Source organism: Phasianus colchicus, chromosome 1 (genome assembly GCF_987193195.1).
Source record: "Phasianus colchicus chromosome 1, bPhaCol1.hap1.1, whole genome shotgun sequence".
Lineage (NCBI taxonomy): Eukaryota > Metazoa > Chordata > Aves > Galliformes > Phasianidae > Phasianus > Phasianus colchicus.
This window is the reverse complement of record NC_143436.1, coordinates 190,269,261-190,287,160: the sequence shown is the minus strand read 5'-3', so window position 1 is coordinate 190,287,160 and position 17,900 is coordinate 190,269,261. Positions and strand designations below refer to the sequence as shown.

The window sequence follows — 17,900 nt, the reverse complement described above, 5'->3', positions numbered from 1 at the left end:
CCTGTTCTTTACCCAGCGAAGAGCCACAGGCTGCCAGCTTTTCCAGCAGAATAGTGTGGGAGACAGTGTCAAAGGCTTTGCTGAAATCTAGCTGGACTACGCTAAGAGCCTTTCCCTCATCCATCAGGCAGGTCATTCGATCACAGAAGGAGATCAGGTCAGCTAAGTAGGACCTGCCTTTTGTGAACCCTTGCTGATGGGGCCTGTTCTCCTGGTTGTCCTGCATGTGGTGTGATACCACTCAAGATGATGTGCTCCATAACCTCCCCTGGCACTGGGGTCACCTGTAGTTCCCCAGATCCTTCTTGCATCCCTTCTTGTAGATGCAAGTCATGCTGGCAAGCCTCCAATCCTCTGGAACCTCTCCACTTGATCAGGAATGCTGATAGACAGTGCAAAGTGGCTTGGCAATTACCTCCATCAGCTCCCTTGGCCCACTTGGGTGGATTCTATCTGGCCCCATGGACTTGTGACAGCCCAGGTGGAGTAGTAGGCCTCTAACTGTTCCCTTCTGAATTTTGGGGGGTTTATTCTGCAACCCATCCCAGGCTTTCAGGTCAGGGGGTAGAGTACCCTAAAGGTAATTGATCTGACTTAAGGAGATAGATGTGAAGAAGCATTTAGAACCTCAGCCTTTTCCTTATCCTTAGTGGCTATGTTCACTGCTGCATCCAGTAAAGGATGGAGATTCTCCTTGGCCCTCCTCTTAGTGTTACTATATTTGTAATAAAGTAGTGTTATCTCTTACCCCAGTGGCCAAGTTGAGTTCAAGCTGGACTTTTGCCTTTCTAATTTTCTCCCTGCATATCCTTTTTACTACTTCATAGTCTTCCTGAGTTGCTTCCCCCTTCTTCCACAGGTGGTAGGCTTGTTTTGTTTTGCTTTTCCTGGAGCCTCAGGAAAGGTTCTCTGTTTATCCATACCTGCCTCCTTCCCCTCTGGCTCGTCTTGCAGCACAGGGGGACAGACTGCTCCTGCACTTTTAAGACTTCCTTCTTGAGAAGCATTCAGTCTTCCTTGACCCCTTTACCCTTCAGGAGTGAATCCCAATGGACCCTCCTTACCAGGATCCTAAATAGTTCAAAGTCTGCCCTCCAGAAATCCAAGGCAGCAGTTCTGCTGTTCTCCTCGTGACTTCACCAAGAATTGATAGCAGAGGCATCACATGCACCCAGAATTCTCAATTTAATAATTGATGACTGTGCAAGACTTGATGTGGTGATGGGCCTTTCTCCACAATCCCACTTTGTGTGCACATCACTTTTTTCTGTAAGCAGCTATGAATTGGCCTAAGAACCAACACAGCATGTACAAATAAACTGCTGTTCAGCAAGTTTCTGCATCTGTTCCTCCTATCAGATTATTTCAAGCTAAGACGCATCTGTTTTGTGGCCATTTCCAGAAGATTGGTTTTGGTTGCATTGAATCACTTCTAGATTTCATAGCTTAGTAAATGCATGTAAAAGTCTGTGCTCACATTGTGTATATGTGAAAGGAAGCTTTTCAAGATTTGGAAGTAATGCAATTTGATCTCTTCTGGCTACACCAGGTTTCTTTAATGTCTATCCTGTGTTACAGGTTGAAGCATTGAAGAATGGAAAACAAAAGTATAGAATCATAGAATGGCCTGGGTTGAAAAGGAAAAGGGTTTCAACCCCCCTGCTATGTGCAGGGTCACCAACCACCAGACCAGCAACCACCAGACCAGGCTGCCCAGAGCCACATCCAGCCTGGCCTTGAATGCCTTCAGGGATGGGGCATCCACAACCTCCTTGGGCAACTTCTTCAGAGAAGACCTCATTGCACTCTACAACTTCCAGAAGGGAGACTGTGAGGAGGAGGGGTTTGGCCTCTTCTCCCAGGCAGCAAACAGGACCTGAGGAAATGGGGAAATGAGGAAAGTTGCACCAGAGGAGGTTTAGGTTAGACATAAGGAAGAACTTTTTCTCTCAGAGAGTGGTCAGGCACTGGAATGGCTGCCCAGGGAGGTGGTGGAGTTGCTGTCCCTGGCAGTGTTCAAGAGGCATCTGGATGAGGAGCTACGAGATATGGTTTAGTGCTTGTGGTAGCAGTGGTAATGGGAGAACAGTTGGACTAGATGATCTTGTAGGTTCTTTCCAACCTTGTGATTCTATGTTTTATGGAAGTGCCAATTCAGAAAAAGCCAGTGAATCCTGGAGTTGTTCTGCTCCTGACTGTGAGGCACAGATTTTCTTGAAGATATTGAAGCAAATTGAAATCAACACTTTTAATTCTGTCTAGCAGTTATTTGGCAGCCTTTTGTGTGTCAGGTTGGTGTCTCAGAATAGTAACAAACATTGGGAATGGTTAAAAAAAAAAAAAGTTTGGCAACACAATATAATAGCACTTCTAACTTCTGGTAAAGGAAAAAACAAGTGATTTTTTTTTTTACATAATTTTAATTGGTACCAAGGGGCTGTGTCAGTGTGCAGAGCAGTGATGCTGATGATTGTATTTTGAGGTGCGTTATTTGGCGTGTGTGTTTTACTCATCAAGCAGTACAGGAGTACTTGGCAGCTCTTACTCTGTGATTTCATAGTGTGATTTGAAACGGGAGCTGTAAGCTATAAAGCAGGCCTGTAAGCAGAAACAATAGCAGTCATTCAATGCACAGGAAAACAGGGAAGTACTTGTTAGAGCTTGTCAGTGAATTTTTATTTTTATGCACTACTTATCTGGGGGTCACAGTGCAGGCATAATCTGCTCAAATTAAGCAGGAAACACTTAATTTCCTCACAACTTGCAGTCTCTTCAGTCAAGTGAGCAGTTCATACAAAGGACTACAAAAAGCATTGCTTGCTCCCCTCTCTGGAAATAAGCATCTTTATCTCAAGCTTTAACCGTAAAAAGCTGTGGTGGGTCTCTGAAGGATTTCCATCTTTTTTTAATAAAGAAGGTCTAAGGGACTAAAGAATAAAGAAAATTACACATGGCTGAAGTAGCTAGCAGTTCATAAGCTAGGTATGCACAAGGTCTTAGAGAGCAATCCTGCTAGCGTGGTTGAAGTTTCCTTGTTGTGTTACCTTACCATGCCAATCACCTGAGCTGTTGCACTGGTTTGTTTCTTTAAGTCTTCAAAATCTGAAGAAACACCTACAGTTTCTTTATTCCATAAATTCTGGAATATGTAGGCCTTGTATCTAAAGCAGTCAAACTTTGAAGGAAATCAATAGGAAAATCAGACTGAATGCAGTGATCTTCTGTATGTTTTCTTAAAGGTTACTTTGTCCCCAAGGCGCAGGAAGTCAGAATTAAAGGTGGATGGAAGAATGGAAGCAGTTTCTTTCAGCACAGTTAGTAGACACTGTCCTCTTGGCTCTGTGATGGGGGTTTTCTTTCTTTAATTAGTCAGTACTGACCTCTGGGCTTGGTTCAGCCCTTCTGGGAAGGTGTTTGTGGAGTAAGGCCTACAAAGAATCTCTGGACAAGGGCTGTTCACTGAAAGGCCTGGATGTGTGGGATGCAAGCGTGCAGGGAGCTGCTGTGTGATACCTGCTGTGGTTTCTGCCTCTCCTTGTTGATAGGGACACACTTGGTGCATTTCCTTTCATTTCTGGTAAACGTGTTCTGCATTGTGAAATCTTGCATTGTGAAGCAAGAGGAGGACCTAACAACTTTCTAAAAGCATCCACAAAGGGACTGAGTATGCAGAAGAGGTAGTTGTAGGTGGTAGTTTCCATGCAGCAATTTCCCTTTAAGACAACAGGAACAGAAAGTGATGGGTATTCAGCCCCCTGCCTTCCTTAGGACTTGGACTGAGGCCAGACTGAACTAAAGGAAGTGGGTGAAAGCAAAACTAGCACTAACACAACTTCTGATTTATGCCTCAAACCAGCAGCTTGTTTTTCCTTGCTGCCTGACTTCCTGAAAATGATTTCTTCCATAGAGCTGTTAAAAACCACAAGCTGATCTGAAAATCAATGACAAATGCCTGGCCACCTACAAATGTAGAGTTTTCAGTCCTTCAAGTCACACCAGGGATGAAATGTGGGGTTCCTGTAGGTCCTAAGCAGTGGCTCCTGTCCTACAAACTAATGGCAATTAGTTTTTTGCAAATGTCTGAGGAGTGGTTCTGTCTGTGCCAAACAGGGTAGTTTGTAACCATGCTCTTGCCTGGTTTAAAGTAGGAGGGGGGGGGAATGAAATGTAAATAGAGATGTGTTCTTGAATTGTCCTATGAAGAGAGGTTGAGGGAACTGGGGTTGTTTGGCTTGGAGAAGAGAAGGCTCCAGGGAGACCTCACTGAGGCCTTCTAATATTTGAAGGTAGCATAAACAGGAGGGGAAATGTTTGTGAGTGTGGATAGTGATAGGAGAAGGGGGAATGGTTTTAAACTGAGACGGGGGAGATTTAGGTTGGGTACTAGGAGGAAGTTTTTCACACAGAGGGTGGTGATGCACTGGAACAGGTTGCCCAAGGAGGCTGTGGATGCCCCATCTCTGGAGGTATTCAAGGCCAGGCTGGATGTGGCTCTGGGCAGCCTGGTCTGGTGGTTGGTGACCCTGCACATAGCAGGGGGTTGAAACTGGATGATCATTGTGGGCCTTTTCAACCCAGGCCATTCTGTGATTCTATGAATTAAAATCTAAGGGTCTCTCATTAGAAAGGCAAATGATGGCTTTGTCATGAGAAATTTGTTCCAGCTTGATTCTAGGAAATAACTGCACTGGTATCAAGACCCATTGTGTATCCATGTGTTTGGCTCTCAGCCACTGAAGAACTTCTGGAACAGAAGTTGGGACAGCAGACCTGGATGTTTTCTTTTTAAAGTAGAGCAATTGGTAAAATGCCTTTTCACCTGCAGAGACCAAAAGGTGTTAATTCCTTGAATCTGAGCTGATTTCCTCATCTTTCCATCTCCCAGTGTCTGGGGACCCAGCAGGTATGCAGTTGCTCTGCAGTGCTTCGATGTGTTGCAAGCTTGTCAGAGGAGCAATTGCTGTCTGATACTGTTGCTATTGCAGAAGTGCTCTATGACTAGCTGCAGTTTACATGCTTTGTTTTTCAAAATGTTTCTTCCTCCCCTTGCTCATAGATGCTCAACAGAATTGGTAGTTACTAAAGAAATGATCCACAGTGGCAAGGGTAAAATCCCTAGCACTTGGTTGGTCTCAGATGGAGCTATTCAGAGCCTTTTAATTCAGCAAACGGTGGCAGCTCAGTTTCTTACAGTGCTTTGTCTAATTAGAAGAGCTGGATGGTTAACAGTAGTTTTTCTGCTTACATGCACCTCAGCTGAGGTTTTTCTATGGATCCCTTGAATAGTGTGGGATTTGCTGTAGACAAGAAGACACAGTAGTGATTGAGCTGCAGCTGAGAGAGTGATAGCTATTTCCTTACAGCTTTGAAAATATGGGAAGTAAAACTGATGCAGCTTGAGTTGAACCTCTAAGAAAGTGGCAGCTTTGTGGCAGCTTTTTGGAGAGGGGTAGAGATCAACTGAACAGAACTGGAACATACATTTGAGACTGATTAACCTGTGACATCTCAAAAGGATACGTACATGAACTCTCAGCAACACAAGCTCTCTGCTGCTTTGAGCTGAGAGCAGGGTTAAGGGGAGTGGGCAGGAAAGCTGATTGCAGTGTTTTTTTATCAGCTGCCTTGCCCACACATTGCCTCCCTTCTGCTGCAGCTTCACTACCCTGGAGTCTTGGGCCAAAAATATGGGGAGGGTATGAAACTTCTTGGGTTGTCCTGCCAGCTGCATAGCATCCTGTGATTGCTGGAAGGTTCTGCACCATTCAGTTGAAGCCTGAATGATTTGTGAAGTTATTTCTGGTCAGGAGGACCTGAGGTATCAGCTGTGGTAGGATGCTGCTAGTAGTTTATGGAAGCAGGAATTCGTTTGTTTGCGATCCCAATAGTTGCTTTGATTCCTGAAATAAAAATAACTTTTCATCCATACCATGTTTGGAAACTGTTTATTTCTAATGAGGGTTGAACTGAGCAGCCTGGTGCTTTCCTACAGCATATCCTGTAGCTGTTTAAGTGTTCCTTCATCTTTTTCATCTAAGTACTTCATCCAAACTGTGTGTCACTGGGCAGGGGTAGAGTTCCTGTCTGAGGGTTTCCTCATCGCTGCATTTTAATTACTAAAGTGATAAATGAGTGCCAAAACCAGACTTCCTTAAGCAGTTTTAGCCTCCCTAGAGCAGATGACATGGTTCCTGCAGGGCAAAAGGAGCTTCAGTAAGATACACAAAACATGATTGGAGTCAAAGGGCAGTGTGTTCACAAGGACTGAGTCACAACTGGGGAGATCCTTCCATTACAAGGATTTTGAACCTGCCAACTCAAATCTGGCCTTGCTGAATAATGGAGAATTGCTGTTTTTCTACATAAAATGGAAGTTGGAATCTATAGACAAAAAGTTTGTGTATTACATCTGTGTGCTTTATTACATGTAAAAGGTAAAATTAGATCTAATGACAAAAACCTAAATTGCTATAAAACTTCTGAATTATAGGGAATATGAAAGATGCATCAGCAGTGACATCAGGACTGTCACTGAATTCCAATTTGATTTATTTGTAGGACTTTGAAGTTAGTGGGTCAGTGTAGCCTGATGCGAGAGAATGCAGTTTGCATCACTGTGCTCTTCCAGAGAGCATCAGTTGATCAAGTATGTTAAAACTGGTGCTGATCTTCAATCTCAGGTGTGCCTTACACAAACAGCAGCCTAGTGAGCCAAGAATGCAGAATTCCATTGGTGAGTACTTTGTAAACATCTCACACTTTTAAAATGGAAAAATTAAAGCAAAGCTAATCTTGTCTTTTTGTTTTTTTAAGTCTCTTGGGGCCATCTGAGATCATGGATCTCATGACTGAGTGAGATGAAACTCAAGGGCTGTATTACATAAGCATGTACAATAAGAGGAAGTAAAGCAATAAGATTGGTGATGGGGAGACAAATATGCTAATGTTTTATTTAATTTTTATCTCTGTTTCCATGTCTCCTTAAAGAGGTAGATAGTGTATGTATTTCTAGTGGTACTCTATTGCTGCAGTGGTTTTTAAAGCTGGAATACTTAACTGCACATCACTGCACTTGCAACAAAACTTTGGGCCTCCTTAAATACAATTGTACAAAGATGGCAGGGCAGTCTCTGCTTTCTTGAACTTCCAACTCCGATGGAGGAAGCAAAGATGCTAAGAGAAAACAAAGCTAGTAGGGCCAGGAGTCCCCCAGCCTGCTGGGAGTAAAGCTGGGCGTTGCAACACGGTGGTGAAATCCCAGGGAGGCTGATGCCTGCTGTTCACACAGGAGGATATCCTCAGCCTGTCCTGCATCTTCCTGTCCTCAGGAAATAATTCAGACAGGATGAGCACTCAAAACAACTCCATCACCACTTAATCCTTAATCCTCTGGCTTTTCACCAGTAAAACAACTGACTCAGCTTCAGGTGAGACATCTAAATTTGGAGAAATAATGCTATCACATAGAAAATTGAAATGAGACGTGTCAGGAAGGCTTTGCTTGAGCACTTGCCAGAGTCTCTAAAGTGTAAAACCATCAGGTATACGTTTTCCACCTCTGGTGACATTAAATGCATTTTGTTAGATACTACATACTATGTTAGATACATAGCTACTCTACGAATTATGATCTCTTCTTGGAAAAGCCTCAGCTTTTTTAGGGCCACAAAGATGATTGGAGGGCTGGAGCACCTCTCCTATGATGGAAGGTTGGTGGAACTGAGGTTGTTAAGTCTGGAGAAGAGAAGGCTTTGGGAAGACCTTGTCATGGCCTTCTACTACTTGAAGGGAGCTTATAAGCAAAAGCTGGGGGAATAAGAGAATTGCAGAGATTGGAAGAGACCTCAGGAGATGAAGTCCTGTTCCCTTGCCAATGCAGTTCCCTACAATGTGTCATACAGGTAGGCATCCAGATGGGTCTTGAATATCTCCAGAGAACGAGACTCCACAACAGGGTGGCAGAGCACCCAGAACTTACTGTAAAGACGTTTGCAGTACATATAAATCCTCCTATGTTCAAGTTTTAGGTCATTGCTCCTTGTCTTGTCACTACACACTACCAAGAAGAACCTGGCCTCATCCATTTGCCTCCCACCTCCCTTTAGATATTTACAGACATCAGTCAGATCTCCCCTCAGTTGTCTTTTCCCCAGAGTGAACAGATCCAGATTACTCAGCCTTCCCTCATGTGAGAGATGCTCCAGGCCCTCTGATGGACTCCTAGGAGATCCCTGTCTCTTCTGAACTGGGGAGCCATGAACTAGATACACTATTCTAAATGTCACCTCACCAGGGGAGAGTAGAGAGGAAGCATGACCTCCCTCAATCTGCTGGCCACACTTCTACATGGTCTGATAGCAATAAGACAAGGGAGAATGGCTTTAAAATGAAAGGGGGGAGATTTACGTTACATGTCGGGAACAAATTATTTATTCAGGGGGCAGTGAGGCCCTGGCACGGCACAGATTACCCTGAGAAGCTGTGGATGCTCCATCCCTGGAGGTGCTCAAGCTCAGGTTGGATGGACTCTGGGCAAACTGAGCTGGTGGGGGGCACCCAGCCCACAGCAGGGGGTTGGAACTGGATGTTAATTGTGTTCCCTTCCAACCCAAGCCACACTGATTTTGCTCTCTGTAGTTGTTAATGACCTTAAGGTGCTGCTGAGAAGGAAGTGGGTTTTAGCCCACGTGTCCTGTTTTGCTGTTACACTTCACTCATACCACAAGCTCTGAGTATATTAAGCAAACATCTGTGCAATAACTGATGAACATCTGTTGTGCTTTTTTTCTTCTTCTCTGGAGGAAATGTGTGTAGTAGGGTGTCTTGTTTTGGGAAGGCCATTTAAAATAAAACAAACAAAAAAACCTATTTAGAAGTCCTCTTCGAGAGGTCCACATAAGCACAGGACACGTGCACATCCAAGGTAAGGTCAGAGAACTGTGCCACATTCTTCAAGCAGATGGCAGAGAAGTGGAACAAGCCGGAGATGGCTCTTCATCCTGAGCAGATGAGATGTGCTGGAGGAAGTTTTTTTTGAGCTGAAAGATCAAAGCTGCTGGCTTAAGCCTTCTGGGACAGAATGGCCCACATGGCTGTGAGCCTGCCTGTGTTTTTAATGAACCTCAGTGAGTGCAGTTCTCAGCAGCTGTGGCCAACTTTACTCAGGAGGCAGCTGACTCCAGGTTGCAGCCATTTCACAGTGTGTTGTGTTCATACATGTGTCTTCTGCAAATCTTTTGCAAGTCTTTCAGATCAAAGAAATTCTTCTTTTGGGAAGAAATAGGGTGATTTCTTTTTTTTTTTCCTTAAACTAGATTCCTGAAGACTTTCCTACATGGAAATGAAGTTCTCTTGTTGCTTTCTTTGCCTCAGAGTTGTTGCTCTCTAAAGTATTCTCCTGCATACTGCAGGTGACAGAAGCTTGCCTTAAATTTATTTGTGACTTCTTGCTTCCAGTACTCCTCCTTTCTCTACTTGAATCCTTTTATCAGAATCTGGTTCTGTGTCAGAGATAGTGATGCAACAGAAGAGCAAAGAGATCCATTAATCCTAATTAAAAAAAAGGCAACAGTTGAAGAGTCTCATGATTTCTGGAGCAAGGACTATTGCACAACTTTTTGTTGTAACAAAAATTAAAAGTAACTCTCATATGTGGTAAATATACCTTAACCACTTATTGTTATCCAGCAGTTAGGCTATTGTACTGGGTGGGAAAAGAAAACAAAACAGCTGAATACACTTTTCCTTGTATGCTCTATTCTATCAAATTGAGCTTGAATGGCTTACTCATATTGTATAGGAGTGGAAAAGAAATTTTCTGGTTCAACTTTTTAATAAAATCTGACTTAGTCTGAGCATTATTAGCCTGTGTGTCATGTAGTCTTTGCATAGAGTTTGACATGTTTGTATTTGATACAGGATGGGGAAAGAAACTCACTTGTTGAATGAGAGCAGGCAGCCCTGAGCAATGCAGTGATGTGCTGTGGCTACACAACAGCTCCATCTGCTGTTTTTTTTCTCGTGTGTTTCTGTCTGTTTTTTCTTCACTAGGCTGCCTCCACTGAAGATTTCTATGCATAATCTTGCAGGTCAGGAGAACTGAATATGTTTTGTGTAGCATCATAGTTTGTACTTTGGCTTCAGACAGAAAGGATGGAGAATCAAGCTTTAGGGCAAGACGTTCAGTTTGAGATGATCCCATAAAAAGCCGATAGGACATGTAAGCCTATTTTTCTGATGTGATTTTTTTTTTTTTTTTTCAGCTGTTTAGAACCATAGAATATTTTGGGTTGGAATGGACCTTTAAGATCACGTAGTTCCAACCCCTGCTATAGGCAGGGACACCTCCCTCTAGACCAGGTTGCTTACAGCCCCATCCAGCCTGGCCTTGAATGCTTTTGGGGAGGGAGCATCCACAACCTCACTGGGCAACCTGTTCACTGTTTCATCACCCTCACAGTAAAGAATTTCTTCCTCACATCTAGTTTGCAATACTGTTGGAGTTTATTAAACTTTGTTAATTTGTTAGATCAGCCTTATTTAATCTTTTTAATTGCTCCAGGGTCTTAGGATCAAAGATTTGTGCTTACTGATCTTGTTTGTCTGATCTCCAAGTCACTCTTGATTATGGCTGATGTAAAAAGTGAACAAAAAAGGAACAGGTGAGTTGTTGGTGTAAAATAAGCTCAGCGTGTGTCGTCAGTACTGGAATTCAGTGAATAAACTTTAAGGGTGTGCATGATAACACTGCCATGTACTTACACACATAAGGAGCAAACTGTAAAACATACAGAAAAAAACATAAATAACTTAGCTGTATTTCAATCTGGCAGCAGTCATGAAGATAGCTTATTTAGGAGAGGAGTCTGTCCCTTCTGTCAAGGCAATGCACTGGTCAGGCAGTGGACTGTAACACAGCTGTCTTCTTGCTTCAGGCTCTCCAGAGTTCTTCCTTCTCTTTGAGAGAGGGGAAAATACACTTTGCAGCAATGTTAACATAAATTTCTGCACTCTCTATTCCAAACTGTACCTAAATATGTGGTCCAGAGCGATAGGATACTGTAGGTCAGGAACTGGCTGCCTTTCCTGAGCTGTTGAGGGAAATGAGCGCTTGGATTTGTGCATGTCTTGCTTTTTAGCACTAACTTGAGGGTGCTCTCCAAATGAGATGTAGTTCTGGGAGCATCTGAGGTTTGGCAGTTGTCGATACAAAAGCAGATGGCTGAGCAGAAGTGCTCAAGCCAGCAGATGTCAGGCTGCTACCGCAAGCAGCAGTATGAAAGGGAAGAAATGATGCTTTCTGCTGATGGAAGTCAAATTTGGGAAAGTAGAGATCATCTTCAGCTGATAACCAAAAGTGGTGTTGATTTGGGAGTACACAGAAATTAGACAGCCTAGCTCTACTGTTTAGTAAAATCTTGGGTGGCCCACGCAGGAGCTAACTATAAAAGCAATTTTAATGGATGTTTGGTGAAGGGGAATAGTGCATACAAAGCAATATGAGTGAAAGCTGAAAAACTGACCTGCAAGATTGAAAGTGAATTTCTAAGAAGCCAAACCCCACAGCTTTATTGCTTCAAGATGTGTGTGTGTCAACTTAAAATATTTCTAGGGCAGTGGCAAGGAGAACTGGGGAGGCTGCGTGAATTACTGAAAACTGCAAGAAAGGAGGAGAAGCACTTGATAAAACTACTGGAATAGTCTGTCAGTAGTACAGGAACTGGAGAGAATCAGTATTTTTCTAAGAATAAAAAGTAAACATTCTAAATTAACATATTCCATTCTAATTCTGTTTGAATTTTGATGTTATGCTGAAAGAATGAGTGAAGGAAGTCTTAAATAACAAGGTAAATCAGGAATTTTTCTAAGACTTTATATACTGTCAGGCAATGACCAATTTTCACTTAATAAAACTGAAATTAGACTTTACTGGTTAGCTATGATACTATTAATAGAGTGTGTGGCTTTTATATCTTCAGATAAGTTTCTCCTTGACTGTGTAGACCTCTAACTTTTGTTGGCTTCCTTGCAAGGCAGAAGAATGTTGATACATTAGGAATCTGAGAATATAAATTAGAGTCTTTTATCGTAGTGAAACTTTCTTTTCTTTTGTTTTTCTTCTGCAAAGTGACTGTCTGCACTTGTGCTGTGGATCTATGATCAATTTTCTCTCTCTGAAATTGGTGTTATTCATTGTTTTGACAGATTGATCATTTTGGATTTGATGAAAATCTTACGTTCCAGCAGCGATATCTGATAGCAGATCAGCACTGGAAGAAAGACAATGGGCCTATACTGTTTTATACAGGCAATGAGGGAGACATCACGTGGTTCTGCAACAACACAGTATGTATGAATTAGATCCCTGATTTTTAAATTTTAGTCCTTCTTTCCAGCAGTGGCCTACTGAAAAATAAAAACAAGAAAGATGGCATCATCATCATTTAAAGAGAACTTACAATTGTGGTTATAAGAGTTTCAGGAGAAAAAGCAAGCTGAAAAAGTATAGGAAAGATTTTAGGGGATTTGAGGTCCTGTTTGAAGTCCACAGAAATCAAAGGGAAGCACTTACCTTAACTTTCTTGAGTTGTGAAGAAAATTTGAGGAAACGCTCTGTGGTGTCTGAAGCTAAGGATGAAAGTTTGGACCAAACTAAATCAAACCCATTGCTTAGAATGCTTCTGAGTAAAAGGAGGGGGTTTGATTGCTTTATTTTCCTCTAAGAAAACTAAGAAAAATATCAAGTGAAATGAAGGTGCCTAGGAATTAAGAACAGATGCTTGTTCCTTTACAAAATCCTTGGAAGTTATTACTTCCCTGACATGCAAATAATAGAATCACTAAAATTGGAAAAGTCCTTCAAGGTCATCCAGTCCAAATGTCTACCTATCACCTTTATTTCCCCACTAAGCCATGTCCCTCAGTACAACGTCTGAACGTTTCTTGCACGTCTCCTGGGACGGTGATTCTACCACTTTCCTGGGCACACAGAAGGGAGTGTAGGCATTTTTCTGCTACTTCACTATAAAATCCACTGGTGCAACAGCAGCTGGCCTGTGCAGACCTGAACTAACCAAGGACTGTTTATGCACTTTGTTCTGGCAGCTGGTGATCTGTCTGCCCCTTTGCATAACTGGTGGATAGTAAAATGTTGCTGTCACCAAGTAATAACAACTTGTTGTGATTACTTATCACTTGACAAGTGTATTAAGCAATATGCATTGTATTTTTATCTGGAATGGTTGTCTACCTTCAGTATTTTGCTACTTCAGTGTTACTTTAAAACCAAATTGCAGTGTGTCTTTCTGGTTGTATTTTGATAGCAGTATCTTCCTCATCAAAGACCAAATTCAAGGTGCAGTAGACTGGAAGTAGAGACTTTTAAGCAAGGTGAGTCAATCACTTTCAATGTCTTTTTTCTCCAACCAGGGTTTTATGTGGGATGTGGCTGAAGAACTTAGTGCCATGTTAGTATTTGCTGAACATAGATATTATGGAGAATCCTTGCCCTTTGGAAACGAATCTTTCAGTGTAAGTGTTGTCTTTGCTTTCTTCTTTGCATGTGTTCTATAAAAACAAAAAACTGCTTACTGTAATTCTTGTTGGTGCAGCAACTTCTTGCTTGAGTAAGATATGCTAGAAAAAAGCAATTATCCTATTTTTGTAACTACTGATTACACATTTTAATAAAATCTAGGATTTTCTAGCACCTCAAAGGACACCTGCAAAAATTATTTAGTTTGTCAGGCACAATTTTATAACTCAATGTGCATAGAATCATAGAATCATAAAATGTTTGAGGCCACTAAGTAGTTTTACATGGGTTGGTCAGAATGTAATGCCTCCTATTTGTTTCTATAGAATCATAGAATCACTCAGTTTGGAAAAGACCTTAAAAATCATCAAGTTCAACCAAAACCTAACCATATGACTTTAACAAACCTCCACTGAATCATGTCCCTGAGCACCACATCCAAATAGTTTTTAAACACATCCAGGCATGGGGGCTCAACCACCTTCCTGGGGAGCCTATTCCAGTGCTTCACAACCTTTTCTGTAAAGGAGTTTTTCCTGATATCCAACCTAAACTTGCCCTGGTGCAGCTTGAGGCCATTTCCCCTTGTCCTGTCACCAGTGAGAAGAGACCAACCTCACTCTTGCCGTGAGCACCTTTCAGATACTGAAAGAGAGCAATAAGGTCTCCCTTCAGCCTCCTTGTCTCCAGACTAAACAGCCCCTGTTCCTTCAATCTCTTCTCATATGGCACATTCTCCAAGCCCTTCACGAGCCTTGTTGCCCTGTTTTGGACCTGCTCCAGCACCTCAATGTCCTTTCTGTACTGAGGTGCCCAAAACTGAACACAGTACTCGAGGTGGTGCCTCACCAGTGCCGAGTACAGGGACAGGATGACTTCCCTAGTCCTGCTCATGACACCATTCCTGATACAAGCCAGGATGCTGTTGGCCTTCTTGGGCACACTGCTGGCTCATACTCCCCAAGCCTGTAGGGTTGCCTGGGGTTGTTGTGACCAAAATGCAGGACCTGACACTTGGCCCTATTGAAACTCATACTGTTAACTTTGGCCCATCAATCCAATCTATCCAGGTCCCTCTGTAGTCCTTTCTCCCCTCTGGGCAGATCAACACTCCCTCCCAACTTGGTGTCTGCAAACTTACTGAGGGTGCACTCAATCCCCTCATCAAGAGGGGATTAACATAAAGATGTTAAATAGAAGCAGACCCACTACTGAGCCCTGGGGGACACTGCTTGTGACCAGCTGCCAACTGGATTTAACTCCACTGACCATAACTCTTTGGGCCTGGCCATCCAGCCAGTGTTTCACCCAGAGAAGTAGTTTGGGGAAAAGAGACTGCTGCCAGATATTGCTGTATAAAATGCTCCTGTGTTCTTTGTCTCAGGATTCCAAGCATCTGAATTACCTGACCTCAGAACAAGCTCTGGCAGACTTTGCAGTACTAATTGAGTACTTAAAGGAGACCATTGCAGGAGCCCGTCACAGTCCTGTCATAGCCATTGGAGGGTCTTATGGGGGAATGCTGGCAGCCTGGTTTCGGATGAAATACCCCCATGTGGTAGTTGGGTGAGTTTAGTACTCTGCTCTGTGTTTGAGCGGGACATCTATTACCTCTATGCTATAACTGTTACAGTACTGGGAGAATTACTGTAATTCAAGCTGGCTTCATTTTTTCACTGTTGGGAGGACAAACTAAATCACTTAGAATTTAGGAAAAGGTATCATCTGCTGCAAAAATTAGCGGGTGCTAGATAGCCTATACTTTCAGAGATGTCTGATTGGGGATTTTTTTTTTACTCAAAAAAGAAATAATTTGGAACATTGACTTTATACCTCCCAGTGGCTTGAGTCAGGTTTTTGATCTCTTCAGTGCCTTGTTTCCTCTGTAGGATACAAGAATAGTAATTCTGTTCCTGTTGCCTGCTAAGGAGTAGTTCTGAGCAAAGGCTGTCTTCAGTTGAGTTTGCAAATGCCTAGTGAGAGAATTAGCTGCTAGATGACACTCAGCTTACTTTACTATTTGTCAGAATTTTCACTTGATATATTTACTGATGTCTTTGCACTAGCTTCCAAGACTTGTAGCTTTCAATAGCCTTTGCATGTAGGCTTACAGAAGAATTTTGCAGCGGTGTGGGTTAGTTCATCTAGGTGTGAGTGTCTGAGTTGAATTATAGATGCTGCTTAAATAGTGGCTGTGGCAGAAGTATTGCCCAGAGGGTAGATAATCACATGGCAGGGATTCAGTATACATGCATTTCTTCAAGCAGTCTTGGTTTTGTATTCATTTGCAGAGCACTGGCAGCCTCTGCCCCTATCTGGCAGTTTGGTGATTTGGTTCCCTGTGGTGCTTACTTTACCATAGTGACTAATGATTTCAAAAAGAGTGGGACTGGCTGCTCAGAAAGCATCCGGAATTCCTGGAATGCCATTAACCACCTTTCCTCAACAGGTAAGACTTTACCACTAGCCTTCAAATGGCTGCAATGTTTAAGATTATGTTATGACTTCATAAAATTAGTGTCGTTGTATTGTGCCTTTAACCTGGAGATGTACAGGTGCTGGTGGTCAGTCTTTTTAAGCTATATTCTTGGATGTGTTCACTGTTTTTGTAAGTGCCTGTTCTGTTGAAGCATGTGCTTTATTCATACGTGGCAGGATTTGGAATCCAGAACCAAACATCCAAGATCAGATGAGCTGACTGTCTTTTCTCTTAAAAATGAATAAATAAAACCTGGTAGGATGAGTTAGCCAATTCACATCAGGAAAGCTGAACTGGTGAAATTTTAGACCAGATAAAATAAAAAAAGCAAAGACAAGAAGAATTCCGAGATCCATTTCATACATTGTATTTTGAGCTAGCTGGATTGAAGTTTTTCATTTGTTAGTAGATAATTGCTTCCCATATAAAAAAAAAAAAGAGGCCAAATAACCTTTCAATCTTTGCTTTTTGGGTAATGCTGCCTGAACTGTGGCAGATCCATAAGCTGTAGTATTGAGGTTACATTTCCCATTGATTTAGCAATGTTAAAGCTTCATCTGCTCTTGTATCCCACATGCTTGTATGTGGGATAATTTCACCAGGTCAGCTACACTAAGTGAAATACTTAGTAGCAGCACAACTGACCTATGTGATAATGACACAAACATTTTAACTGTAATGTTTTTCTTTTTCTATTAAAGATGCAGGTTTACAGTGGCTTTCCAGGACATTTCATTTGTGCAGCCCATTGAAAAATCTTCAGGATGCTGCTATGTTGAAAAGTTGGCTGAGTGAAACATGGATAGACTTGGCTATGGTGGACTATCCCTATAAAGCTGACTTCTTACAGCCTCTACCAGCTTGGCCTATACAGGTAACTGAGAACTCATCCCTTGGAGTGATTAAAGCCTGGGCTTTTGAAGTCATTTCCACTTGGTTTAACTCTCCTTCTCTCTTGGTTTGCCTGACTGACACAGGTTGCATCAAGAGCCAAGAATTTTTTTTATTCAGGAATTGTAAAATTTCAGGTTCTTTGTAATAGTATAGACTGCATAAACACTGTTTAATGATGATGCTCAGGGTATATAATAACATAAAAAGATTCTAATAATATTTTGAATGTCCTTTGAAAAGAAAATTATATCCCATCAGGTATTGTGTATTTCTTGCAGATTTAGACTCCTGTCTCTCCTCTTCCTTGCAGGAAGTTTGCAAGTTCTTAAAGGACCCCAGTCTCTCTGACAAATTGTTGCTGCAGAATGTTTTCCAGGCAATAAACATCTACTACAATTATACAGGAGAAGCCTCCTGCTTTGACATGTCTGAGACTGCAACAAAGAATCTGGGCCAGCTGGGTTGGTACTATCAGGTGTGTGTTCCTTTCCTCTTAAAATTGTGACTTGGTAAGTTTTTTGGGGGGCTAGAGGAGATGGGAATTCATGTTACTATTAAGATATTGGACCAGATATAAATTGAGGAGGTCATGTAGGCACCAGTGAAGACCCTGCTTGTTTGTTTATTGCTTTAAAAGAACCTCATTCTTCAAAAACAGAGAAAATAAAGGGATTACAGCAATATTTCACAGGCAGGGTCATCAATGATTCATGTTTGAAAAACACCTAAAAACAAAAGCCCAAGCTATATCACTTTTTCTGTCTGGCTTAGAACTTGAACGCTTTACTATGCAATTTTTTTTTTATCACATATCCTATGAACTTCTAAAGACAGGTAAACAGGAATGGACTGAGTTAGATTAAGTGCCACAGCGGGAGCGTGTTGGCTTCCAGGCTATAACTTTTTTTAAGGTCAGGAAATCTTTTTGCATGAAAGATGAAGCTTTTACTTGACACGTGTATTGTGATAGCTTGATGGTAATCTGTAAATTCT

At 42.1% G+C, this 17,900-nt stretch overlaps 1 protein-coding gene across 1 annotated transcript in view; it reads left to right on the top strand.

Annotated features, from left to right (window-relative positions):
• Nucleotides 1–17,900, top strand: part of PRCP (prolylcarboxypeptidase) — a 28,781-nt gene that overhangs the window by 4,794 nt on the left and 6,087 nt on the right. Inside the window, exons 2-7 of the mRNA XM_031612411.2 lie at nucleotides 12,205–12,345; nucleotides 13,429–13,530; nucleotides 14,919–15,100; nucleotides 15,826–15,983; nucleotides 16,715–16,887; nucleotides 17,218–17,382. Of these exons, the coding sequence (XP_031468271.2) occupies nucleotides 12,205–12,345; nucleotides 13,429–13,530; nucleotides 14,919–15,100; nucleotides 15,826–15,983; nucleotides 16,715–16,887; nucleotides 17,218–17,382 (921 nt within the window). The remainder of the gene's footprint in view (nucleotides 1–12,204; nucleotides 12,346–13,428; nucleotides 13,531–14,918; nucleotides 15,101–15,825; nucleotides 15,984–16,714; nucleotides 16,888–17,217; nucleotides 17,383–17,900) is intronic.